This window comes from Meles meles, chromosome 19 (assembly GCF_922984935.1).
Source record: "Meles meles chromosome 19, mMelMel3.1 paternal haplotype, whole genome shotgun sequence".
Classification (NCBI taxonomy): domain Eukaryota; kingdom Metazoa; phylum Chordata; class Mammalia; order Carnivora; family Mustelidae; genus Meles; species Meles meles.
The window spans coordinates 56,750,176-56,772,084 of NC_060084.1; the positions used below are offsets into that span (position 1 = coordinate 56,750,176).

Sequence of the window (21,909 nt, forward strand, 5' to 3'; positions counted from 1 at the left end):
GCTGAGTGATATTCCATTGTACATGTGGACCCCATCTTCTTTATCCATTCGTCTGCTGAAGAGCATCTCAGCTCCTTCCATATTTTGGCTGTTGTGGACGTGGCTGCTATGAACACTGGGGTGCATGTGCCCTTTCTTTTCACTACATCTGTATCTTGCATTAATCTGAAATAAATAAATAAATGTTCCCACCAAGCACACACACACAGTGGAAGTGTTAACTAATGCTTTCGTGGTAATCATATTGTGTTATATAAACGCATCAAGTCAACGTAAATACAGAGAACAAATGATGTTGCCAGGCAGAGGGAGTGGGGCATGGGTAAACGGGTGAAGGGGAGCAGGAGATGCAGGCTTCCAGTTACAGGATGAATAAGTCACAGGAAGAGAAGGCACAGAATAAGGAACACAGTCAATGATACTGCAATAGCGATGTGATGGGACAGATGCCAGCTGCGCTTGCGGTGAGCACAACATAACCTATAGACTTGTGGGATCGCCATGTTGTACACCTGAAACTAATGTAACATTGTGCATCAACTACACTCAAAAAAAATTAGTGAACATTTCTTAAAAATAAATGTATCAGGTCAACAGGCTTGCACACTTTAAACTTACATGGTATAATATGTCAATTCCATCCCAATCAATCAATCAACAAAAATAAATTTAAAGGAAGGAGGTACTACACCCCTACAACATGGGTGAACCTTGAAAACTCTATGCCAAGGGAAAGGAGTCAGATGCAGAACACCTCTTACCATAAGGTTCATTCGTAGAGAACTCCCAAGAAAGTCAAACCTACAGAGACCCAAGTTGATTTCCCGGAGATGGAGGTAGAAATGGGACAAACTGCTTGGCTTATTTCACTTAGCATAATACCCTCCAGTTCCATCCATGTCGATGCCAATGGTGGATATTCATCCTTCCTGAGTAATAGTCCATTGTATATATGGACCACATCTTCTTTATCCATTCATCTGTTGAAGGACGTCTCAGCTTCTTCCATAGTGTGGCTGTTGTGGACATTGCTATGAATGTTGGGGTGCATGTGCCCCTTCTTTTAGCTAGATATGTAACTTTGGGGTAAATACCCAGTAGTGCAATTGCTGGGTCATAGGGTAGCTCTATTCTTAACATCCTGAGGAACCTCCATACTGTTTTCCAGAGTGGCTGTACCAGCTTGCATTTCCACCAATAGTATAGGAGGATTCCCCCTTCTCCACAACCTCACCAAGCAGAAAAAGACAATTACCATATGGTTTCACTCCTATGTGGAACATAAAGAATAGAGCAGAGGACCACAGGGGAAGGGAGGGAAAACTGGAAGGGAAAAAATCAGAGAGGGAGGCAAACCATGAGAGACTGTGGACTCTGGGAAACAAACTGAGGGTTACAGAAGGGAGGGAGGTAGGAGGATGGGGTAACTAGGTGATGGATATGAAGGAGGGCATGTGTTGGAATGAGCACTGGGTGTTATATGCAACTAATGAATCATTGAACACTACATCAGAAATTAATGATGTACTCTATGTTGGTTAACTGAATGATGAATAATGAAAATAATAAATAAATGAATAGGTAGGACAAACTGAGGTAGGTGAGAGGAGGGGGCAAAATAGATCAAAGGAATTAAGAGCACACTTACCGGGGTGAGCACTGTGTAATGTGTAGAATTGTTGAATCACTATATTGTACACCTGAAACTAATATAACACCTTGTGATAATTATACTGGGATTGAAATGAATGAATGAATGAATGAATGAATATTTTGATGGGATAAACCATGAAGGGGAATTGGAGATCTTATTGGGGGTATAGAATGTTCTAAAACTGGATTGTAGTGATAGGATGTTCTAAAACTAGATTGTAGTGATGGTTGCATAAACTGGTAAATTTACTAAAAATCATTGAATTGTGCATATGCATAACTTTTTCTAGGATGTTTTCTCCAAATGTCTTCTCAGACTCTGCTAGCTGTCACTGTCATGTTCTAAGTCAGGAATCAGCAAACACTAAAGGCCAAACACTAACCTACAGAACATTTGGTCTCCTTTACAGATACTCAGTTCTGCTGTTCCAGCAAAAAACAAGTAAAGATGATGCATAAATACATGAGCACAGCTGTGTTCCACTTAAAGTTTGTGTATGTACACTGAATTTCAATTTCTAATAATTTTCCTGGGTCACAAAATACTAATTTTTGTTTTATTTTTCTCAACCACTTTAAAATGTATAAATCATTCTTAGTCCTCAAGGCTTACAAAAACAGTGTGTTTAAGGACTTAGTAATTCAGTCTTAGGGACTGTAGTCCAAAAAGTTGGGGTCAAAACAATTTGAGAGCAAAGAAATGCTAAGGAGTGTGTCTGGAAATGGTTCTACTAGAAAAAAAGTGAGTGCTGTGCTCACAGTCTCCCTTTGTGGCTCTAGGAGACAACAATGACAGATGATAGACAGATGATAGAAGATGAATAGAGAGATAGAGAGATAGAAGATTGATAGATGATAGATAATAGAATTGATGGATGATAGATACAGATAGAATAGATAGATACATATGACTGTTAGAAACATAGATACATAGATGATGGATGGATGGATGGATAGATGGATGGATGGATGGATATAGAAGAGTGACAAAGTTTGATAGATGTAGATGAATGATACAGACATACATGATGTGTGTGTGTGTGTGTGTGTGTGTAAAGAGAGAGAAAAAGAGAGAGAAGATGTTGGTGGATTGATTGATTAATTGATATGGATATGGATATTTCCCCTAGTGTCAGAGAAAGGAAACCCTGTCTAACCATTTTGACCTGTCTGCTCTTCCTCTGAGTTGGAATATTGGATTATCTTCTCAGTCCTTGGGGAAATCCCTTCTCCCTAGCCACAGGCTATTTCTGAAATTGAAGAACTATGTATGGTTCTACCACTGTCTACAAAGGCCACAGAAGTAAATAAAATAAGAGCTGTGTCTATGGGGTGTGTGGGCCAGCATTGGGGACTTTGGCAAGAGGTGGTCAAGGTCAAAGAGAATATAAGTCTCTGCATGATGAAGTTGCTTAAACATGGAAGTATTTTAAGTAGGTAAAGGTGATCCCTAAGTAAATGGTAGCACAAGTTTGGCTGTCATAACATCAAGCACTCTCTCTCTCAAATAAATAAATATTTTTTAAAAGAGAGAGAGAGAGACTTGACCAAAAGTCCCATTGACTCTGAAGTCAAGTCTTACTAGCCATTTAATGTCATTTCTCAGTGATCTACCTGACAAGTTATCAAAAGAAGAATATGATTCAGTTAGGAAAGGAATTAACTTCAGTGGGTGGATAAAAGACCTCTGTCCCCTCTACCCAAGAGGAGATCACACATGTCTACTTGTATGAAGAGTATTAGCATCACATCAAGTCAAACCATGGTTTTGCTGTTGCCATTTTGAGGAAGGAAGTATGGTTAAAAGGCAAGTGTTTGGAAACCAAGATGATGAGGAGCAAGCTGGTGGCTTTGCACCATGTCAATTTAGCTAAGCATGAATTATGTTTCCTAGAATTTTCTTCCCTCTGTTGTTCTGGGTCAGGGATGACAACAGAAATTGGCACAAGACGTAGAAGTTGGAAGAGAAGTCACAGGTTTGCTGGCCCTCGGGTGGTGCATGTAGGAGGTGTGGTGTCTGTTGTGTTGCTGCCCACACATGTCTCATAGGACCCATGGCTTACCCATGGTTTTTAGCCCACAACCACACCCACTGGTACCTGCACCATCACTATTGAGGGTCTGTTGTGAAGAGCACCACACGTCATTGAGGTTGGAGGGGATGATAGACAGACTGACACTGATTTCTCTTGAAGGTTTTAGCATGAACTTATCTGCTCCACACCTCATCCAGCTTTTGCTTCCAACAGCCAGTCTGGTTGACCTTCAGTGGCATCAGGTGACTACCTGTTGGATCTACAACCACAACTACATACATTCTAATCTCTATGATAAAGCCTGTGTTCCACATCACTCACAGTAGTTCTGATGTTCTGACAGAATCCACCTGGAAAAGGATAGATCCACAGTATGATTACATGGATGACTACATAATTGGGGATAATAACCCAAACTACCAACCTTTTTGTGAAGATTCAATGCAAACCTGCTCCATGTAATATGCCTGTCTGGAGTGAAATGAAAACTCATCAAAGATTGGTTATACATTATTTTGGGTTTTTTGCAAAGATAGCATCATGGAGGTATAACGGGGGAAGATTTTAAATCATCACTATATGTTTATCCAGGAGAAAAGAGGGCCCAGCTCTTCAGGGAGATTCAGCCAGTGAGAACGCTCAAGAAGAAAGATGCAACTCAACCTAATGCATGTATCTTCAACATTAACACCCATGGACAGAATCAATGCTGACATTATGTTGGGAATAGAGACAGAAGCAGAATGTGAAGGGGATAATAATTACTCTACTGCCTCTAGCAAGGTCCATTGGGGACCATTTGCATACTGTGTGGTTGTAGCTTTTCAGAAACTCATTATCACTCTCTCCACTTTGTATATAAAGAAGGGAATTCAGAAATAAGAAGCAAGGGTTCACAGTATTTGAGTTGGCAGTATTTCAGAGCAGGGCTTGGACTGGAAATACTTTCTTTCTTGTTCTTTATCTTGTGATAAAGGGGTAACCCTTGCATTATATGGAAAGATTGAAAAGCTGGTGTGGAATTTGGGAACAAGAAATAGGGATCAGATTAGACTGAGTATAGTTTGAAGTTCAGATGATTAAGTCTTCGTGATGTCTGGTAATCCTGGGAGGCTCCTCCCCGCCGAAGGAGGAAAGAGGATGTGGATTGCCTGTGCTCCCTGTTGGGAGTGGGGTCACTCTCACACTTCCTGGGGGTCTGTGTCACTTGCCAGAGATGTCTGTTCCTCAGAAAAGCAGCATTGCTGAGTTCATGGGGTCTCTGGGACATAGGAGCATGTCCATGGTTCTTCCCAACCTACTGTATCTTGGTGAGTCTGGAAGAGAAGGGTCAAGGTACAACAGAAGTCTACAGGAGTGAAGAAAAATTAATTTACCCTTTTGTGTTTTCTGTCAGGGGGATGATTGCCAACATCTTATCTCATCTGAGGAATGTGGGGAAGATACTCTTCTCCTTTGAGCCAGATGCTGTTGTTAACCCCATCTTACAAATAAGTAAACTGAGGCACAGAGTTAGGAAACCTCCTTACCTCCTCTTACTAAGGTACTCTTGATAAATATATCAAGAGCCTTGGAAAAATAAACTCATGCCAGGAGACCAACCCTTTCAATCTCTTGACCCTCCTTTTTAAAATGAACAGTCACTTTCTGTCCTTGGGTCTAGACCTAACCCATATGGTGGCCACTAGCCACAGGTGGCTATTGAATACCAGAAATGTGGGTCATCTAAACTGAAATGTGCTATGAGTGTGAAGTACAGACCAGATTTCAAAGCCTTAGCACAAAATGTTAAATGTAAAATATCCCGATTATTTTTATATTGACTATGTGTTGAAGTAATATTTTGGATATATTGGATGTAAAGTATCATAAAATTAATTTTACCTTGGGGCACCTGGGTGGCTCAGTGGATTAAAGCCTCTGCTTTCAGCTCGGGTCATGATCTCAGGGTCCTGGGATCGAGCCCCGCATTGGGCTCTCTGATCAGCAGGGAGCTTGTTTCCCTTCCTTTCTCTCTGCCTGCCTCTCTGCCTACTTGTGATCTCTGTCAAATAAATAAATAAAATTTAAAAAAAATTAATTTTACCCTGTTCTTTTCCCTTTTTTAATATGTCTTGAAAATTTAAAATCACACATGTGGTTATAATCCATGCATATTGTTATTTTATTGTATTACAAGTATTATATTGTGTTCCATTTGTTGTATAGTAAATTGTATTGGCCTGAAGACTCTTCAAATTTGATCAGATAGATGAAAGAGAGATGTAGATATATATATTTGTTCTAAAACACAAAAACTTTGAACTCCAAAATTTTGAAGTCTTATTTACATATCTACAAAAATTAATATTGTCAGTGTAGAGCTGATGAACTTGGCTATGATGAAATTTTTGTATTTACATGTCACTTATATTTAACATGAAATGTGGGTGAACTTTCAAATATCTGGTATAACAGAAGGGGAGGCTATTCACAGCTGAAGGCTCTGAGCAGTGCTTTTCAAGATCGGCTGCAATTACAATCATCTGGGGCTCTTTTTTAATTTAAATTCAATGAGCATACATACATACAGTACAATTAGTTTCAGATGTAGTATTCAATTTATCAGTTGCGTATAACACCCAGTGCTCACCACATCACGTGGCCTCCTTAATGTCTATCACCCAGTTACCATCTGGGGATCTTTAAAGAACCCTGATGTCTGGGCAGCCCCCATCTGATTCATAAATCAAAATCTTTGGGGATGGATACTTCGAAATGATGCCCCAGGGAGGTGGGGTTAACCTCTAGTCTAGGAAAAGGCGTGGCTCACCTTCAGGAAATTGTCCCCACCTGCTAGGTGGAGGAAATTCTCTGCAGTTGGTCCCACGAGCCAATCACAGAGCTTGGGGCAGGAGGAACTTCTTTATAGGAGGCTCCATGTACCTGTAGCACTCACAGCCGGAGAGGAGGTCTGGTGCAAGGGAGGTGAGTAAGTACCCTGCTTCCTTATTTCATTTCTCCATTTCTTTATTCAACTGTTGAGTCTCTACAATAAAAACTCCTCTTCCCTTTCTTTGAATGTTTGGGTGTCACACCTTTGAAGGGTTGTTGAGATTTCAAGTGAAACTCCTCTCTGTGCAAAGTTTTCTCTCTCCAAAATTGAGTCTCTAGAAGTAGTGTTCTACACCTATATCCCCAAGAATTTTATGCATGCTTTTATTCATTGCAATCTAGCTGCTTGTCCTACTGGTCTCCTGAAATTGCTCTTCTTAAGATCTTGTCTGCTGCATGTGATGGATATTTTTTGGTCCTTCTCTGACAAGTCTCCAAAATGTAGCTAAATTGTTTTGCTATTAAGTATGTCCTCCTACAAATAAAAGCATCCTAATTAAAGACTAAGATAAGACTGGCAGTAAGACTCCCCGTTGCTTTGCAATGTAAATACAGCTGTGAATGTTTGGTATATGTATACCATTTCCATGTAAGATTCTCTTCGTTGCAGCCATTGTAAACACCACTGCAAGTATAACTTTTCTGTTTTCACTGTAATTATACAGTGATTATTATATAATGATCACCAGCCTTTAAAATCCATCAGGTTTTGACACACTTTGCTGAATCTCTCTGCTGGCTTAACGGAATATTCTGTGTTTAGCTGGTTGGCTTTACTCTTCTGAATTGTCCTTATTTTTTCTGTATGACTACTAGAGTCTTTAGAGTGGCCTCTGTTTGAATCAGAGGAATCAAGATCATGGGTTCTGGGATAAGACTGACTTGAGCAGAATACTGGCTTCAGCACAATAGCAGGGTGAGAACTGACACATAACCACTGTAAATTCCCCTTCTCCACATCTTATTTTTATTTTTTTACGATTTTATTTATTTACTTGACAGAAAGAGATCACATGTAGGCAGAGAGGCAGGCAGAGAGAGAAGGGGAAGCAGGCTCCCCACTGAGCAGAGATCCTGATGTGGGGCTCGATCCTAGGACCCTGAGATCATGACCCAAGCCAAAGGCAGAGGCTTAACCCACTGAGGCACCCAGGTGCCTGCCCTTCTCTGCATTTTAAAGGATCCTCTTTACCCAATGACCCCATCCAATTCTTTCAACAGGGCTCAATTGTATGCTAAACACCCGACCTGATTGGCCTATAAATGGCACTTGGGGGTGGGGTACATTGCCATCATCCCTTTTGAAAAAGGAAGATCCATGACCTTTGTCGGTTAACATGACCTGAGGTCAAATTTGAGGAGACTGTAGGGCCTAGAAGGACTCTGAACACATGAAAAAATGTTCATCATCACTAGCCATTAGGGAGATTCAAATTAAAACCACATTGAGATACCACCTTACACCAGTTAGAATGGCCAAAATTAGCAAGACAGGAAACAACGTGTGTTGGAGAGGATGTGGAGAAAGGGGAACCCTCTTCCACTGTTGGTGGGAATGCAAGTTGGTGCAGCCACTTTGGAGAACAGTGTGGAGATTCTTCGAGAAATTAAAAATAGATCAGGTCATGATCTCAGGGTACTGGGATGGAGCCCCGCACTGGGCTCTCTGCTCAGCAGGGAACCTGTTTCCCTTCCTCTCTCTCTGCCTGCCTCTCTGCCTACTTGTGAGCTCTGTCAAATGAATAAATAAAATCTTTTTTAAAAAAAAATAGAGCTTCCCTATGACTCTGCAATTGCACTACTGGGTATTTACCCCAAAGATACAGATGTAGTGAAAAGAAGGGCCATCTCTACCCCAATGTTTATAGCAGCAATGGCCTCAGTCACCAAATTGTGGAAAGAACCAAGATGCCCTTCAACAGACGAATGGATAAGGAAGATGTGGTCCATATAAATGGTGGTCCATATACATGATGGAATATTATGCCTCCATCAGAAAGGATGAATACCTAACGTTTGTAGCAACATGGACGGGACTGGAGGAGATTATGCTGAGTGAAATAGGTCAAGCAAAGAGAGTCAAGTATCATATGGTTTCACTTATTTGTGGAGCATAACAAAGAACATGGAGGACATGGGGAGATGAAGAGGAGAAGGGAGTTGAGGGAAATTGGAAGGGGAGGTGAACCATGAGAGACTATGGACTCTGAAAAACAACCTGAGGGTTTTGAAGGGGCGGGGGGGTGGGAGGTTGAGGGAGCCAGGTGGTGGGTATTAAGGAGGGCATATATTGCATGGAGCACTGGGTGTGGTGCAAAAAACAATGAATATTGTTACGCTGAAAAGAAATTTTTATATAAGCTAATCATTTGTTCTTTAAATTGTGTTGTAATCACTCTTGGTGATGGACACAGTTTACAGAAATCTTTGTTGCTTTGTATGTGACCTATTCATGTATTTTTGTTAGTAAGACTTCTAGAATATGGAAAGAGGCTCAAAAAATATCTAACCCTGTTCTCAATAAACTTCCCTGTAAGTGTACTCAAAGTCACAGCTAATGTATGCCTGAACAGGTGATGTAACAGTGGCCACATTATTGTTGACAAAATAATAAGGTTGATATAATCTGTCCATGATCCTAAGTAAAAAATAAATACCCTACTTCCCCCCCAAAAAGAGAAATGTCTGTTCAAATCTTTTTTAAAAAATGAAACATATGCTTATATGGGAGGAATAAAAAAGTTGAGTGGCCAACAGGATTTGTTTCAAACCCAAAGCAAACAGAATTACTAGATCTGTGTCCACCTGGCTTGCTGCCTATGTCTCCCATTTGTAGAGTAGGATGTGGACCCCTGGGATGCTCCAGTTGACTTCATCACTCACCCCAAGGTCTGGAGTAGATTCAGGAGCTGCAGGCCAACCCCACAGGGTCCAGCTTCCCTCTTGTCACTCCACTTCAACTTCCCAGTTGCAGGGACCCTCTCCACATGCCTGGCAGGGTGGAGGGACAAAGGTCAAAGGCCACTCTGCTGTTTCTGCACCCTTTTTCATCAGGACAGAAATAATATCCTTAAAAGCCTCACCAAAAAGACTTAAGCGGACTTCATCAGCCAGCAATGTTCCTTGGCCACCCTTGGCTGAAACATGGTTTTGTGAATGGGGTTGATGACAAAGAAGCAAGTAGAGTGGGCTTGCTCCTCAGGAGCACAGTGGAGGGGCTGTTCTTGACCCTAACCTAGACCCAACCCATTCCTCACTGGGAAGGGCATGTGGAAGTCCAGGTGGCCAGAGGTGGAAGGAGCCCAGCTCAGATGGGTGCCCCTATCCTGGGTGCTTGCTGGGTTCTCACACCCTCTTCCTCTCCCTCCCTCTGTGTCTAGAAACTGCTGATTTCTCTCAAAGATATAATTCAGTTAGTTCTCCACAGCTGTGCCCAAATGAAACCACCATCCTTGTGGAGTGATTAAAATCTGGAACTATTCGTTCTGTCTGGTCAGAGTCCATCTGCCACTTGGTGGTCATGTGACCTTGAAAGGTCTATCTGATCTCTCTGGTGCTTTAGTACCAATAACTGAAACAGAATAGAGCACTTGGAAATATTGTAAGGATTCAATGAGCCGAGGTTAAAGGACTGGTTGCAGTACCTGGCATCTTGCAGGGGCTCTCAAGGTGTGCCTGACCCCACCATCCTCAGGAGGAATTCAGAATCCTAAGTCAGGCACTGACAAAGACTCTGTCCTCGACTCAACTGGAGTCAGCATCCTGGGTGTTCTTTTTCACTAGACCTTGTCCTTGGGCTCCCTCCTTGGCCCACTTAGTCCAGCTTGACCAGAATCCTGCTGAGTCAGTTCAGCAAAAAATCCCCTACCCCTGGTATCTGATCAAATCCCTCCTCTCCCAGGTGACAGCTGCTCACCCTGGTCTGCCCCCAGCATGAATCTTGTTGAACAGATCTACCTCTTGGTGACTGCCCACCCATTAGCCCCACCTTCTTGGATCCACCCAACTTGTCCTTGGAGCTGGGCTCCACATCTCTCCTCTACCTCCAAACCCTATCTACAGCTGGCTCTCTCCAATAAAACCTTCCTTACCATCTTCAAGGGTCATGAAAAAGTTTCCTTTACCAGTTCCTTGGATTGGCTCTCCATCCTCCCCATGCAGCAAGAAAAAGTGCTTCTGAATAGAAGTCGGATTGTGTGACATCCCTGCTAGAAACCTCTAGAATCCTCAGACCTGCTTCCTCTCATCCAGGAATCAAATTTTTAAAACCCGAATATAACCTGCCACTGTCTTCATGACCAGAGACCTGACCCTAGAGTATGAGTCCCTTCCTGTGTTCCTCTGCTCCAGCGAGTGCCCATGCTGAACTCCCCTCAGTCCCGAGTTTTAATACTCATTCACTCTAAGACTTTACCCCCCACAAAATTCTCACAGCTAGCAGCTCCTTGTCTTTATGTTCTTAATGACCCATTTCCTTTGAGAAAATGTCCATGTTCAGTGATGCAAAACCTGTCTCATTCTGCTGTGTCCTCTTGTCTTCATATTTTTTCAGAGGTTTTAAGAGAAATTTTATTTTTTAATCCAATGACATTCTGTATGATAAATGTGATGTGTGGGAGTCATCTATCTTTAGATGCTGTTTCTCATAATTGGTGCTTAATCTCAATGCTTCCTTAAAATTCTTTTATTTGTTCGGTGTCTTCATATTTTTATGTCAGTTGTTTGTTTGAATTTATCTGTGAAGGGTCTGTTTCTCCCACACCCTATACATGTACCCAAATTGAGTATAAGCCCCAGGTGAGCAGGGTTCTTACCCATCCTTATTGCTGTCCCTTCAGTTCTAAAATTGTTCCTGGCACCTAGTGGGAGCTTTTACTTGAAAAAATGAGTGCCCATGGCCACTTAATGAGGTGGGTGATGGCATCCTTGTTTTACAACTGGAAATCTGGTCCTAGGACCCTTGGCTCAAATGCTCAACTATTCAATGAATAAAACTTCAAACCCATGTCTGTTGAGGTCAAGAAATAACTCTGTAAGCCATAGCGAATTGAAAAAGCATACCACTCAACTGCTTGGTGAGTCTCTGTTGAGATTTTTTTAAGGATTTTTTTATTAACATATAATGTATTATTTGCCCCAGGGTACAGGTCTGTGAATCATCAGGCTTACACATTTCACACCACTCACCATAGCACCTACCCTCCCCAATGTCCATCACCCAGTTACCCCATCCTTATCTTCCCACCCCCCAGCAACCCTCAGTTTGCTTCATGAAATTAAGAGTCTCATATGGTTTTCTCCATCCCGATCCCATCTTGTTTCATTTTTTTCACTTCCTTCCCACCATGGTCCCCCACCCTGCCTCTCAAATTCCTCACATCAGAGAGATCATATGATAAAGTCTTTCTATGATGGACTTATTTCATGTAGCTTAATACCCTCTAGTTCCATCCATTGCAAATGGCAAGATTTGGGGGGGGGGTGTTGATGGCTGCTTAATATTCCGTTGTATATATACACCACATCTTCTTAATCCATTCATCTGTTGATGGACATCTAGGTTCTTCCCATAGTTTGGCTCTTGTGGACATTGCTGCTATAAACATTCGGGTGCACGTGCCTCTTCGGATCACTACATTTGTATCTTTAGGGTAAATACCCAGGAGTGCAATTGCTGGGTCGTAGGGTAGCTTTATTTTCAACTTTTTGAGGAACCTCCATACTGTTTTCCAGAGTGGCTGCACCAACTTTCATTCCCAACAACAGTGTAGGATTCCTCTTTCTCCATATACTCACCAGCATCTGTCATTTCTTGACTTGTTAATTTTAGCCATTCTGACTGGTGTGAGGTGGTATCTCATTGTGGTTTTGATTTGTATTTCCCTGATACCAAGTGATGTGGATCACTTTTTCATGTGTCTGTTGGCCATTTGGATGTCTTCTTTGCTGAAATGTCTGTTCATGTATTCTGCCCATTTCGATTGGATTATTTGTTCTATGGGTGTTGAACCTAAGTTCTTTATGGATTTTGGATACTAGCCCTTTATCTGATATGTCATTTGCAAATATCTTCTCCCATTATGTCAGCTGTCTTTTGGTTTCATTGACTGTTTCCTTTGCTGTGCAAAATCTTTTGATCTTGATGTAGTCCCAATAGTTCATTTTTGCCCTTGCTTCCCTTGCCTTTGGCGATGTTTCTAGGAAGAAGTTGCTGCGGCTGAGGTTGAAGAGGTTGCTGCCTGTGTTCTCAAGGACTTTCATGGATTGAGGTCTTTTCTCCATTTTGAGTCTATTTTTGTGTGTGGTGTAAGGAAATGGTCCAGTTTCATTTTTCTGCATGTGACTGTCCAGTTTTCCCAACACCACTTGTTGAAGAGACTGTCTTTTTTCCATTAGACATTCTTTCCTGCTTTGTTGAAAATTAGTTGACCATAGAGCTGAAGGTCCATTTCTGGGCTCTCTGTTCTGTTCCATTGATCTATGTGTCTGTTTTTGTGCCAGTACCATACAGTCTTGATGATGACAGCTTTGTAATAGAGCTTGAAGTCTGGAATTGTGATGCCACAAATTTTGGTTTTCTTTTTCAACATTCCTCTGGATATTTGGGGTCTTTTCTGGTTTCATGTAAATTTGAGGATTATTTGTTCCATTTCTTTGGGGGAAATTTGATGGTATTTTGATAGGGATTGCATTAAATGTGTAGATTGCTTTAGGTAGCATAGACATTTTCACAATATTTGTTCTTCCAATCCATGAGCGTGGAACATTTTTCCATTTCTTTGTGTCTACCTTAATTTCTTTCATGAGTACTTTATAGTTTTCTGAGTACAGATTCTTTGCCTCTTTAGTTAGGTTTATTCCTAGGTATCTTATGGTTTTGGGAGCAAATGTAAATGGGATCAACTCCATAATTTCTCTTTCTTCTGTCTTGTTATTGGTGTATAGAAATGCAACTGAATTCTTTGTATTGATTTTGTATCCTGATACTTTACTGAATTTCTGTATGAATTTCTGTATGAACTCCAGTTTTGGAGTGGAGTCTTTTGGGTTTTCTACATAAAGTATCATATCATCTGCAAAGAGTGAGAGTTTAACTCTTCGCTAATTCAGATGCTTTTATTTCTTTTTGCCATCTGATTGCTGAGGCTATGACTTCTAATACCATGTTGAATAGTAGTGGCGATAGTGGACATCCCTGCCGTGTTCCTGACCTTAGGGGAAAAGCTCTCAGTTTTTCTCCATTGAGAATGATGTTCACTGTGGGTTTTTCATAGGTGGATTTGATGATATTGAGGTATGTATCCTTTATCCCTACACTGGGGAGAGTTTTTGTTTTGTTTTTTTTTTTTTTTTTCATGTTTAACAATCTTTAATTCAAATGTGAAAGTTCAATACAAGCCATATGTAGGGCTTGGGACTTGTTCTTTTAAAAACAAGAATGGAGAAATGCAACAGAATGATCTTTCCACTTTGTCTTCAGAAACTTTCAAGGAAAGGATAGATCATAGGGCCATAAAGATCCATTTAGTCATACCCACTTTCTCTCCCTACCAATAGTCTTTCACCCATTCCATCATCTTAATACACATTCCCGAAGGAAGATTTACAGTTCAGCTTGCTTACATAACCATTTAAAAATACTTAGCACCAGCTTGCTTCCTATAATGCCAAACAAATCAAATCATGAAACTACTTCAATATGCATTTCTTCTTTTTAAAACAAGGGGGTACTTGTTTGTAGAAAGCAATACTTAGCCTACAGATACATTTCCCAGAAATGGCACGTGCCATTTGAAGGCCTAGACACGCTCATGCTTTCAAAGTGGAATACCTAGCCTAATGTGCATAGAAGCATGAATGGCAAAGTTGAAGATCAATATTATAACTATTTTTTCTATTTATTTGAAGCACAGTAAAAAAAAAATTCGTACATTTTGGAAATTCAGTGGCACAAGGTACACTGCCATAACTTGAGGGACATTATACAGTTAAAAAAAAAAGGAAATAAAAAGAAAAAAAATTCCCGTTTGAAACACTGCATTACATAATTTTACCTGCCCAAACAGACCATTTACAAATATTAGGTCAATAAACTGCTAACATCCATAAAAAGGTAGCTTTCTTACTAAAATGCAAGAATTTAAAAGATTGGTATCCAAACAAGAAAAGACAAAAACAAACTGGAATGAAAACCTAGGTATCACATCTAAAATCGGGGCTTTTTGTTTGGGCCTTCATACTCTTCTCTCCCTCTACCATATCCTGCTGGAGTTCCAGGCCCCATTCCTCTAGGACCCTGTCCACCCACAGGTCCCGCACCTCCCTGCCCAAAGCGCTCAGTACGCATGTCGCTTCCCATCATGGAACCACTCATAGTTGCTGGTGGGACTCCTGGATTAGCTTCATAAGAATTAAGACGCATGGAAGAACTTCACTGGGGAGAGTTTTGATCAAGTTTGAGTTTGATCTTTGGTCAAGCAAGGATGCTGCACTTTGTCAAATGCTTTTTCAGCATCTATTGAGAGTATCATATGGTTCTTGTTCTTTCACTTATTAATGTATTGTATCATGTTGATTGATTTGTGGGTGTTGAACCAACCTTGCAGCCCAGGAATAAATCCCACTTGGTCATGGTGAATAATCCTCCTAATGTACTGTTGGATCCTATTGGCTAGTGTTTTGGTGAGAGTATACCAAAAATAAGGTTAAATACAATGAAGGGATAAAATATGACCATAACAATGAAAATTTTTAAAGATTTATTTAAAAGGTATCAATAAGATAAAATTGTTTAAAAATGTTAAAATAGGAAAGAGGATATAAGAATTTTAGAATAAATTTAAAGGGGTACCCGGGTGGCTGAGTGGGTTAAAGCCTCTGCCTTTAACTCAAGTCATGATCCCAGAGTCCTGGGGTCAAGTCCCACATTGGGATCTCTGCTCAGCAGGGAGCCTGCTTCTCTTCCTCTCTCTCTGCCTGCCTCTCTGCTTACTTCTGATCTCTCTCTGTCAGATAAATAAATAAAATCTTTTTTAAAAAGAATTTTAGAATAAATTTATAAATTTATAAAAATATTTATAGAATATTTTTTAAATTTTAAATTAAAATTTTAATTAAAATAAACTTTTTAATTAAATTTTTAGTTTTATTTTAAATTTTTTAAATTATAAAATATATTTATAAATAGAATAGGAGGGGCTCCTGGGTGGCTCAATGGATTAAAGCCTCTGCCTTCTGTTCAGGTTATGAACCCAGGGTCCTGGGATCAAGCCCTACATCAGGCCCCCTGCTTTGTGGGAGACTGCTTCCTCCTCTCTCTCTGCTTGCCTCTCTGCCTACTTGTGATCTCTATCTGTCAAATAAATAAATCTATCTTTAAAAATAGAATAAGAAATAAGAATAAGAGTAAGAAAAAATAAAATTTTAAAAATTTAATTTTTTTTATTTCTTTTCAGCATAACAGTATTCATTGTTTTTGCACCACACCCAGTGCTCCATGCAATATGTGCCCTCCCTATTACCCACCACCTCGTTCCCCAACCTCCCACCCCCGCCCCTTCAAAACCCTCAGGTTGTTTTTCAGAGTCCATAGTCTCTCATGGTTCATCTCCCCTTCCAATTTCCCTCAACTCCCTTCTCCTCTTCATCTCCCCATGTCCTCCATGTTCTTTGTTATGCTCCACAAATAAGTGAAACCATATGATACTTGACTCTCTGCTAGACTTATTTCACTCAGCGTAATCTCTTCCAGTCCCGTCCATGTTGTTACAAAAGTTGGGTATTCATCCTTTCTGATGGAGGCATAATACTCCATCATGTATATGGACCACATCTTCCTTATCCATTTGTCCGTGGAAGGGCATCTTGGTTCTTTCCACAGTTTGGTGATCCTGGCCATTGCTGCTATAAACATTGGGGCAGAGATGGCCCTTCTTTTCACTACATCTGTATCTTTGGGGTAAATACCCAGCAGTGCAATTGCAGGGTCATAGGGAAGCTCTACTTTTAATTTCTTGAGGGATCTCCACACTGTTCTCCAAAGTGGCTGCACCAACTTGCATTCCCACCAACAGTGAAAGAGGGTTCCCCTTTATCCACATCCTCTCCAACCCTCTCCAACACACGTTATTTCCTGTCTTGCTAATTTTGGCCATTCTAACTGGTGTCAGGTGGTATCTCAATGTGGTTTTCATTTGAATCTCCCTGATAGCTAGTGATGATGAACATTTTTTCATGTGTCTGATAGTCATTTGTATGTCTTCATTGGAGAAGTGTCTGTTCATATCTTCTGCCCATTTTTGGACAAGATTATCTTTTGTGTGTGTTGAGTTTGAGGAGGTCTTTATAGATCCTGGATATCAACCTTTTGTTTGTATTGTCATTTGCAAATATCTTCTCCCATTCCCTGGATTGCCTCTTTGTTTTGTTGACTGTTTCATTTGCGGAAGCTTTTGATCTTGATGAAGTCCCAAAAGTTCATTTTTGCTTTTGTTTCCTTGGCCTTTGGAGACATATCTTGAAAGAAGTTGCTGTGGCTGATATCAGAGAGGTTACTGCCTATGTTCTCCTCTAGGATTCTGATGGATTCCTGTCTCATGTTGAGGTCTTTTATCCATTTCGAGTTTATCTTTATGTACGGTGTAAGAGAATGGTCGAGTTTCATCTTGTACATATCGCTGTCCAGTTTTCCCAGCACCATTTATTGAAGAGACTGTCTTTTTTCCAATGAATATTTTTTCCTGTTTTGTCGAAGATTATTTCACCATAGAGTTGAGGGTCCATATCTGGGCTCTCCACTCTGTTCCACTGGTCTATGTGTCTGTTTTTATGCCAGTACCATGCTGTCTTGGTGATCACAGCTTTGTAGTAAAGCTTGAAATCGGGTAACGTGATGCCGCCAGTTTTGTTTTTGTTTTTCAACATTTCCTTAGCAATTCGGGGTCTCTTCTGATTCCATACAAATTTTAGGATTATTTGCTCCAGCTCTTTGAAAAATACTGGTGGAATTTTGATCGGAATGGCATTTAAAGTATAGATTGCTCTAGGCAGTATAGACATTTTAATGTTTATTCTTCCAATCCAAGAGCATGGAACAGTCTTCCATCTTTTTGTGTCTTCTTCAGTTTCTTTCATGAGTGTTCTGTAGTTCCTCGAGTACAGGTCCTTTACCTCTTTGGTTAGGTTTATTCCCAGGTATCTTATGGTTCTTGGTACTATAGTAAATGGAATCGATTCTCTAATTTCCCTTTCTGTCTTTTCATTGTTAGTGTATAAGAAAGCCACTGATTTCTGTACATTGACTTTGTATCCTGCCACATTACTGAATTGCTGTATGAGTTCTAGTAGTTTGAGGGTGGAGTCTTTTTCTGAGGTTCTCATTGGCCCATGACCTTGGTCTTGGCTGGGCATTCTTGCTGATCTTCTGGGGGAGGAGCCTAGTGCCATGATTTTCAAATGTCTTTGCCTGAGGTGGAACTGCACCTCCCTTGCCAGGGGTCAGGCTAAGCGATCTGCTCAGATTTGTGCTCAGGAGATTTTGTTCCTGAAGGTTTTCTGTAGAGCTCTGGAGGACGGGAATGAAGATGGCAGTCTCCCAGTCTCCGGTCTGGAGGAGCCGAGAGCTCAGGGCCCCACTCCTCAGTGCACCCTCAGAGAAAAGCTATCAGTCCCTCCCATCTCCCTGGTCTCTGGCCATGCTCCAAGCTCACCCATCCTGTGACTGAGCATTTCTGTCTCTGGCACATGGCCCCTTTTGGAGTCTCCAAACCCAGCAGATTCCTACCACGCACTCTGCGCTGCTCCAGAGGAGGAAGGAGGGGGGTCTCCCCGGATCTGTCACATGTGGCAAAGAGCAGTGGCCCAACTGTCCCTTGGATCACAGTTTAAGGTAACCCTGAGCTAAGAGCTCCTCTTTGGCCACACTCAGGCACCCCTGGTCTTTCTGTGACCCCACAGGACCTGAGACCACACTGTCCCCTCATGGACTTAGACTCCCTTAAACCCTGGAGTGATGTCTTCAGTGGAGTAGACTTCTACAAGTTCCAATTTTGTGCTCTGCTGCTCCGCTGCTTGCCGGGAGCTGGCCCCTCCCTCATGATCTATCGTCCCATCACTTCAGATTCACTTCTCTGCATGCTGTACCTTCTGGAAAGAGGTTGATTTTCTGTTCATAGAATTGCTGTTCTTCTCTTCAATCTCCTGTTGGGTTTGTAAGTGTTCAGAATGGTTTGATAACTATCTAGCTGGACTCCTGCAACCTGATGTCATCTCAGTCTCCTACTCCTCCACTATCTTGCTTCTCTGAGATGTTGTCAACTGAAGACTGTTCTGTAGGCAAGGTCCATAAACACCCTAAAATTACAACATGCCAGGTTGTTCTAGAGAGCTAAAATGGGTAGTTCTCATTTGCTCATTTGTACACCAAATTTACTAAAACTAACTGATGATCTGCTAGGTCCAGGAGATGGATCTGCAAGGACTTGCTATGTACCCTCAGAGATTTGCACACTCTCAAAAGGGTCCCAGACTCCCAAAATGGGACTCACTGTGTCAAGGCAGAAACTAAGGGAGTTCTGAGTGAATTTTCCCTCTTCGGGGGAGTTGGTTTCCAAAGCCGCAGGCTGGGCAGTAAGAATTGCCCAGTTCCTGGCACAGAGGCAACCAGTGTTTAAGACAGGAGTACACATTCATGGTACCTTCTTCCTTCCCTTCATTCTTCTTTAATGCCTGAAGCTCATATCTCTCATGCAGGATGAGATGGAACCTTCCGCACAGCTGGGTTTCAGCCTGCAGCCCCTCCTGGAGCAGCTCAGCCAGGATGAGCTGAGCCAGTTCAAATCTCTGTTGAGGTCCCTTTCCCCACAAGAGGAGTTACAGCACATCCCTGTGGCAGAGGTAGAGGAGGCTGATGGGATGCAACTGGCAGAAATTCTCACCAACCGCTGCCCCAGCCACTGGGTAGAGATGGTGATCATCCAGGTCTTTGAAGAGATGAACCGAACAGATCTGTCTGAGAGAGCAAAGGATGAGCTCATGGGTAAGTAGAAACTAGCCCACAAGGTGTCCTAGGAGGAAGGAGGACCAGCCTCCAGAGTTTTACGGGTGTAGGAATAACACTGAGCCTTGGAGAGGTCACCTGTCCTAAACCCAAGCGCTAGACTTTCCTAAAGTCTGGTGGTATCTCTCATTCTAGCTATTTCTGCTCTACCCCAGGATTGTATACCTTCCCTGGCCACCTCAGTCTGTATCCCTTCTCTCACCCAAGACTTCCTAGAGTATATTCCGGATCCCATTCTCTCACACATCCAAGGTGTTAAATTATTACACACCTTCTGGTTTTCAGCTCCCACTCGTGTTTCCTTCCGCACATTCACAGATGCAAACCCCTACCTTCCCTTTGATCAGCATCACTAACAGCATTTGGGGCTGGGTGAGGAGACCTCCTTTGCATTGCACAATATTTAGCTGTACCCTTGGGACCCCAGTGCTAGCGTCCCAGCACCTCTACCCATTAGATGCTAGCACACACGCCTCTCACTTGAAACAACCAAAATATCTCTAGACATCACCCAGTGTCCGCTCAGTGGAGCATTGTGTTTTAGGTCAGCGGTTGTCAGCTTTCACTGTTCTGGGCAGTCCTCTCAGGAGCTTCAATACGCTAATGTCCAGAACTGATTACCAGAGGCTCTGAGCTAAATTATGTGTCTCCCCCAGATGTGGGTTTCTTGAAAGCTTCCCAGTGATGCCTGTGTGCACACAAGGTTTTACGTCCTGGGCTTTCTTTTTTTTAAAAAGATTTTTTTTTTTTTTTTTATTTGACGGAGAGAGAGATCACAAGCAGGCAGAGAGGCAGGCAGAGAGAAGGAAGCAGGCTCCCTGTGGAGCAGAGAGCCTGATGCGGGGCTCGATCCCAGGACCCTGAGATCATGACCTGAGCCGAAGGCAGTGGCTTAATCCACTGAGCCACCCAGGCGCCCCGGACGTGCAGCTTTCTTGAACACCACCCCCGCCACAGTCACAGTCTTTCCTTTTGTTTAACTACACCCCTGCATATACCCTCAGGGCATAATGTCCTTGACCTGCTCTGGAGCTAGGACTGTGGCACACACCCATTCTTACTCTCCTCCAGGTAGACCCCCCCACTATCACTCCCAGCCTCTAGGGCTATGGAAGCAGGGTCATGGAGACCAGCTGGTCTTGCAGCTACCAAAGACATACTTCTGTCCTCTTATTAAACCATTTCTTGGGGCCACCTGGGTGGCTCAGATAAGTGTCTTCTTTCAGCTCAGGGTCCTGGGATAGAGCCCCAAGTCAGGCTCCCTGCTCAGTGGGGAGTTTGTCTCCCTCTCCATTTCCCTCTTCCTGCTGCTCCCCTACTTGTGCTCTTTCTCTGTCAAATAAAATCTTTAAATAGAGAAACCATTTATTGTCAGGCTGGACTGGTCAGCCTTTTTCTTCAGTCTTATGGCTCCTTGGGTCTTTGGAGATGATTGTGCATACATCTCCCTCCCATGAGACAGTCACTGTGTGTTCTCAACCACACGTAAGCTCAAGATCGTGGCCTGACACACTTCAATCTTCTCTCCCGAAGCATGTTAAGGTCCTTTTTATGTCATCTGGGCTTAGGTATGAGACCCAGTTGTCAAACATAAGCTTCTTGAAGTCCCACCCTCTCCCCAGGCAGAAGTCTCAATAGAGAAGCCTACAATGGCCCCTCTTTTCTCAGGGTTCACCAGGACTCCAGAACCAAAATGTGCAAACTTGGAAGACACCCAACAGTGTGCAGAAGAAAAGGAGCCAGATGGAGTGAGCCAAGCCACAGCTACCACATCCTGTTCTGTCCTCTCTGCACCCTCCTTTTGGGAGCTCCATCTCCCCCCATGTCCTTTCCTCCATGGTTTATAATCCCCAGTAGTCTCACAGAAAATGCCTTCCTCCCTCACTTAGGAACAAAACAGGGAAAGGACCCTTGGAAAGAACTGGATTCCTTCAGTTCACAGAAAATTAGTGTACTGTATGGAGTTTCTCTTCAATTTTTCAATTTCAGTTGCTCAGACTTTAGGAAACTCAACTCCCAGATGAGAAAGCTGAGATGAGCTGTACGTACATGATTCACTCCGCCAGCACTGTGGTCCCTTAACGTCACTGAGTGGCTAAAGGTAGTATTGTTTGTTAATAGCCCTGGTAAAGTATAACCTGCCTGCCCATAAATTTCACTCGAATTAAATGTGCTACTACTAACTTTCAGTAAACCTACAGAATTTCCCAACCATCACCACTATCCAATTTTACAACATGGACATCTCCCCCAGAAAGTTCCCTTGTGTCCACACGTGGTCACTCCCTA

At 42.2% G+C, this 21,909-nt stretch overlaps 1 protein-coding gene across 1 annotated transcript in view; it reads left to right on the forward strand.

Moving 5' to 3' along the window:
* The first annotated feature begins 19,319 nt into the window (after window positions 1-19,319).
* Window positions 19,320-21,909, forward strand: part of NLRP2 (NLR family pyrin domain containing 2) — a 30,046-nt gene continuing 27,456 nt past the window's right edge. Inside the window, exon 1 of the mRNA XM_045986815.1 lies at window positions 19,320-19,599. Within this exon, the coding sequence (XP_045842771.1) occupies window positions 19,320-19,599 (280 nt within the window). The remainder of the gene's footprint in view (window positions 19,600-21,909) is intronic.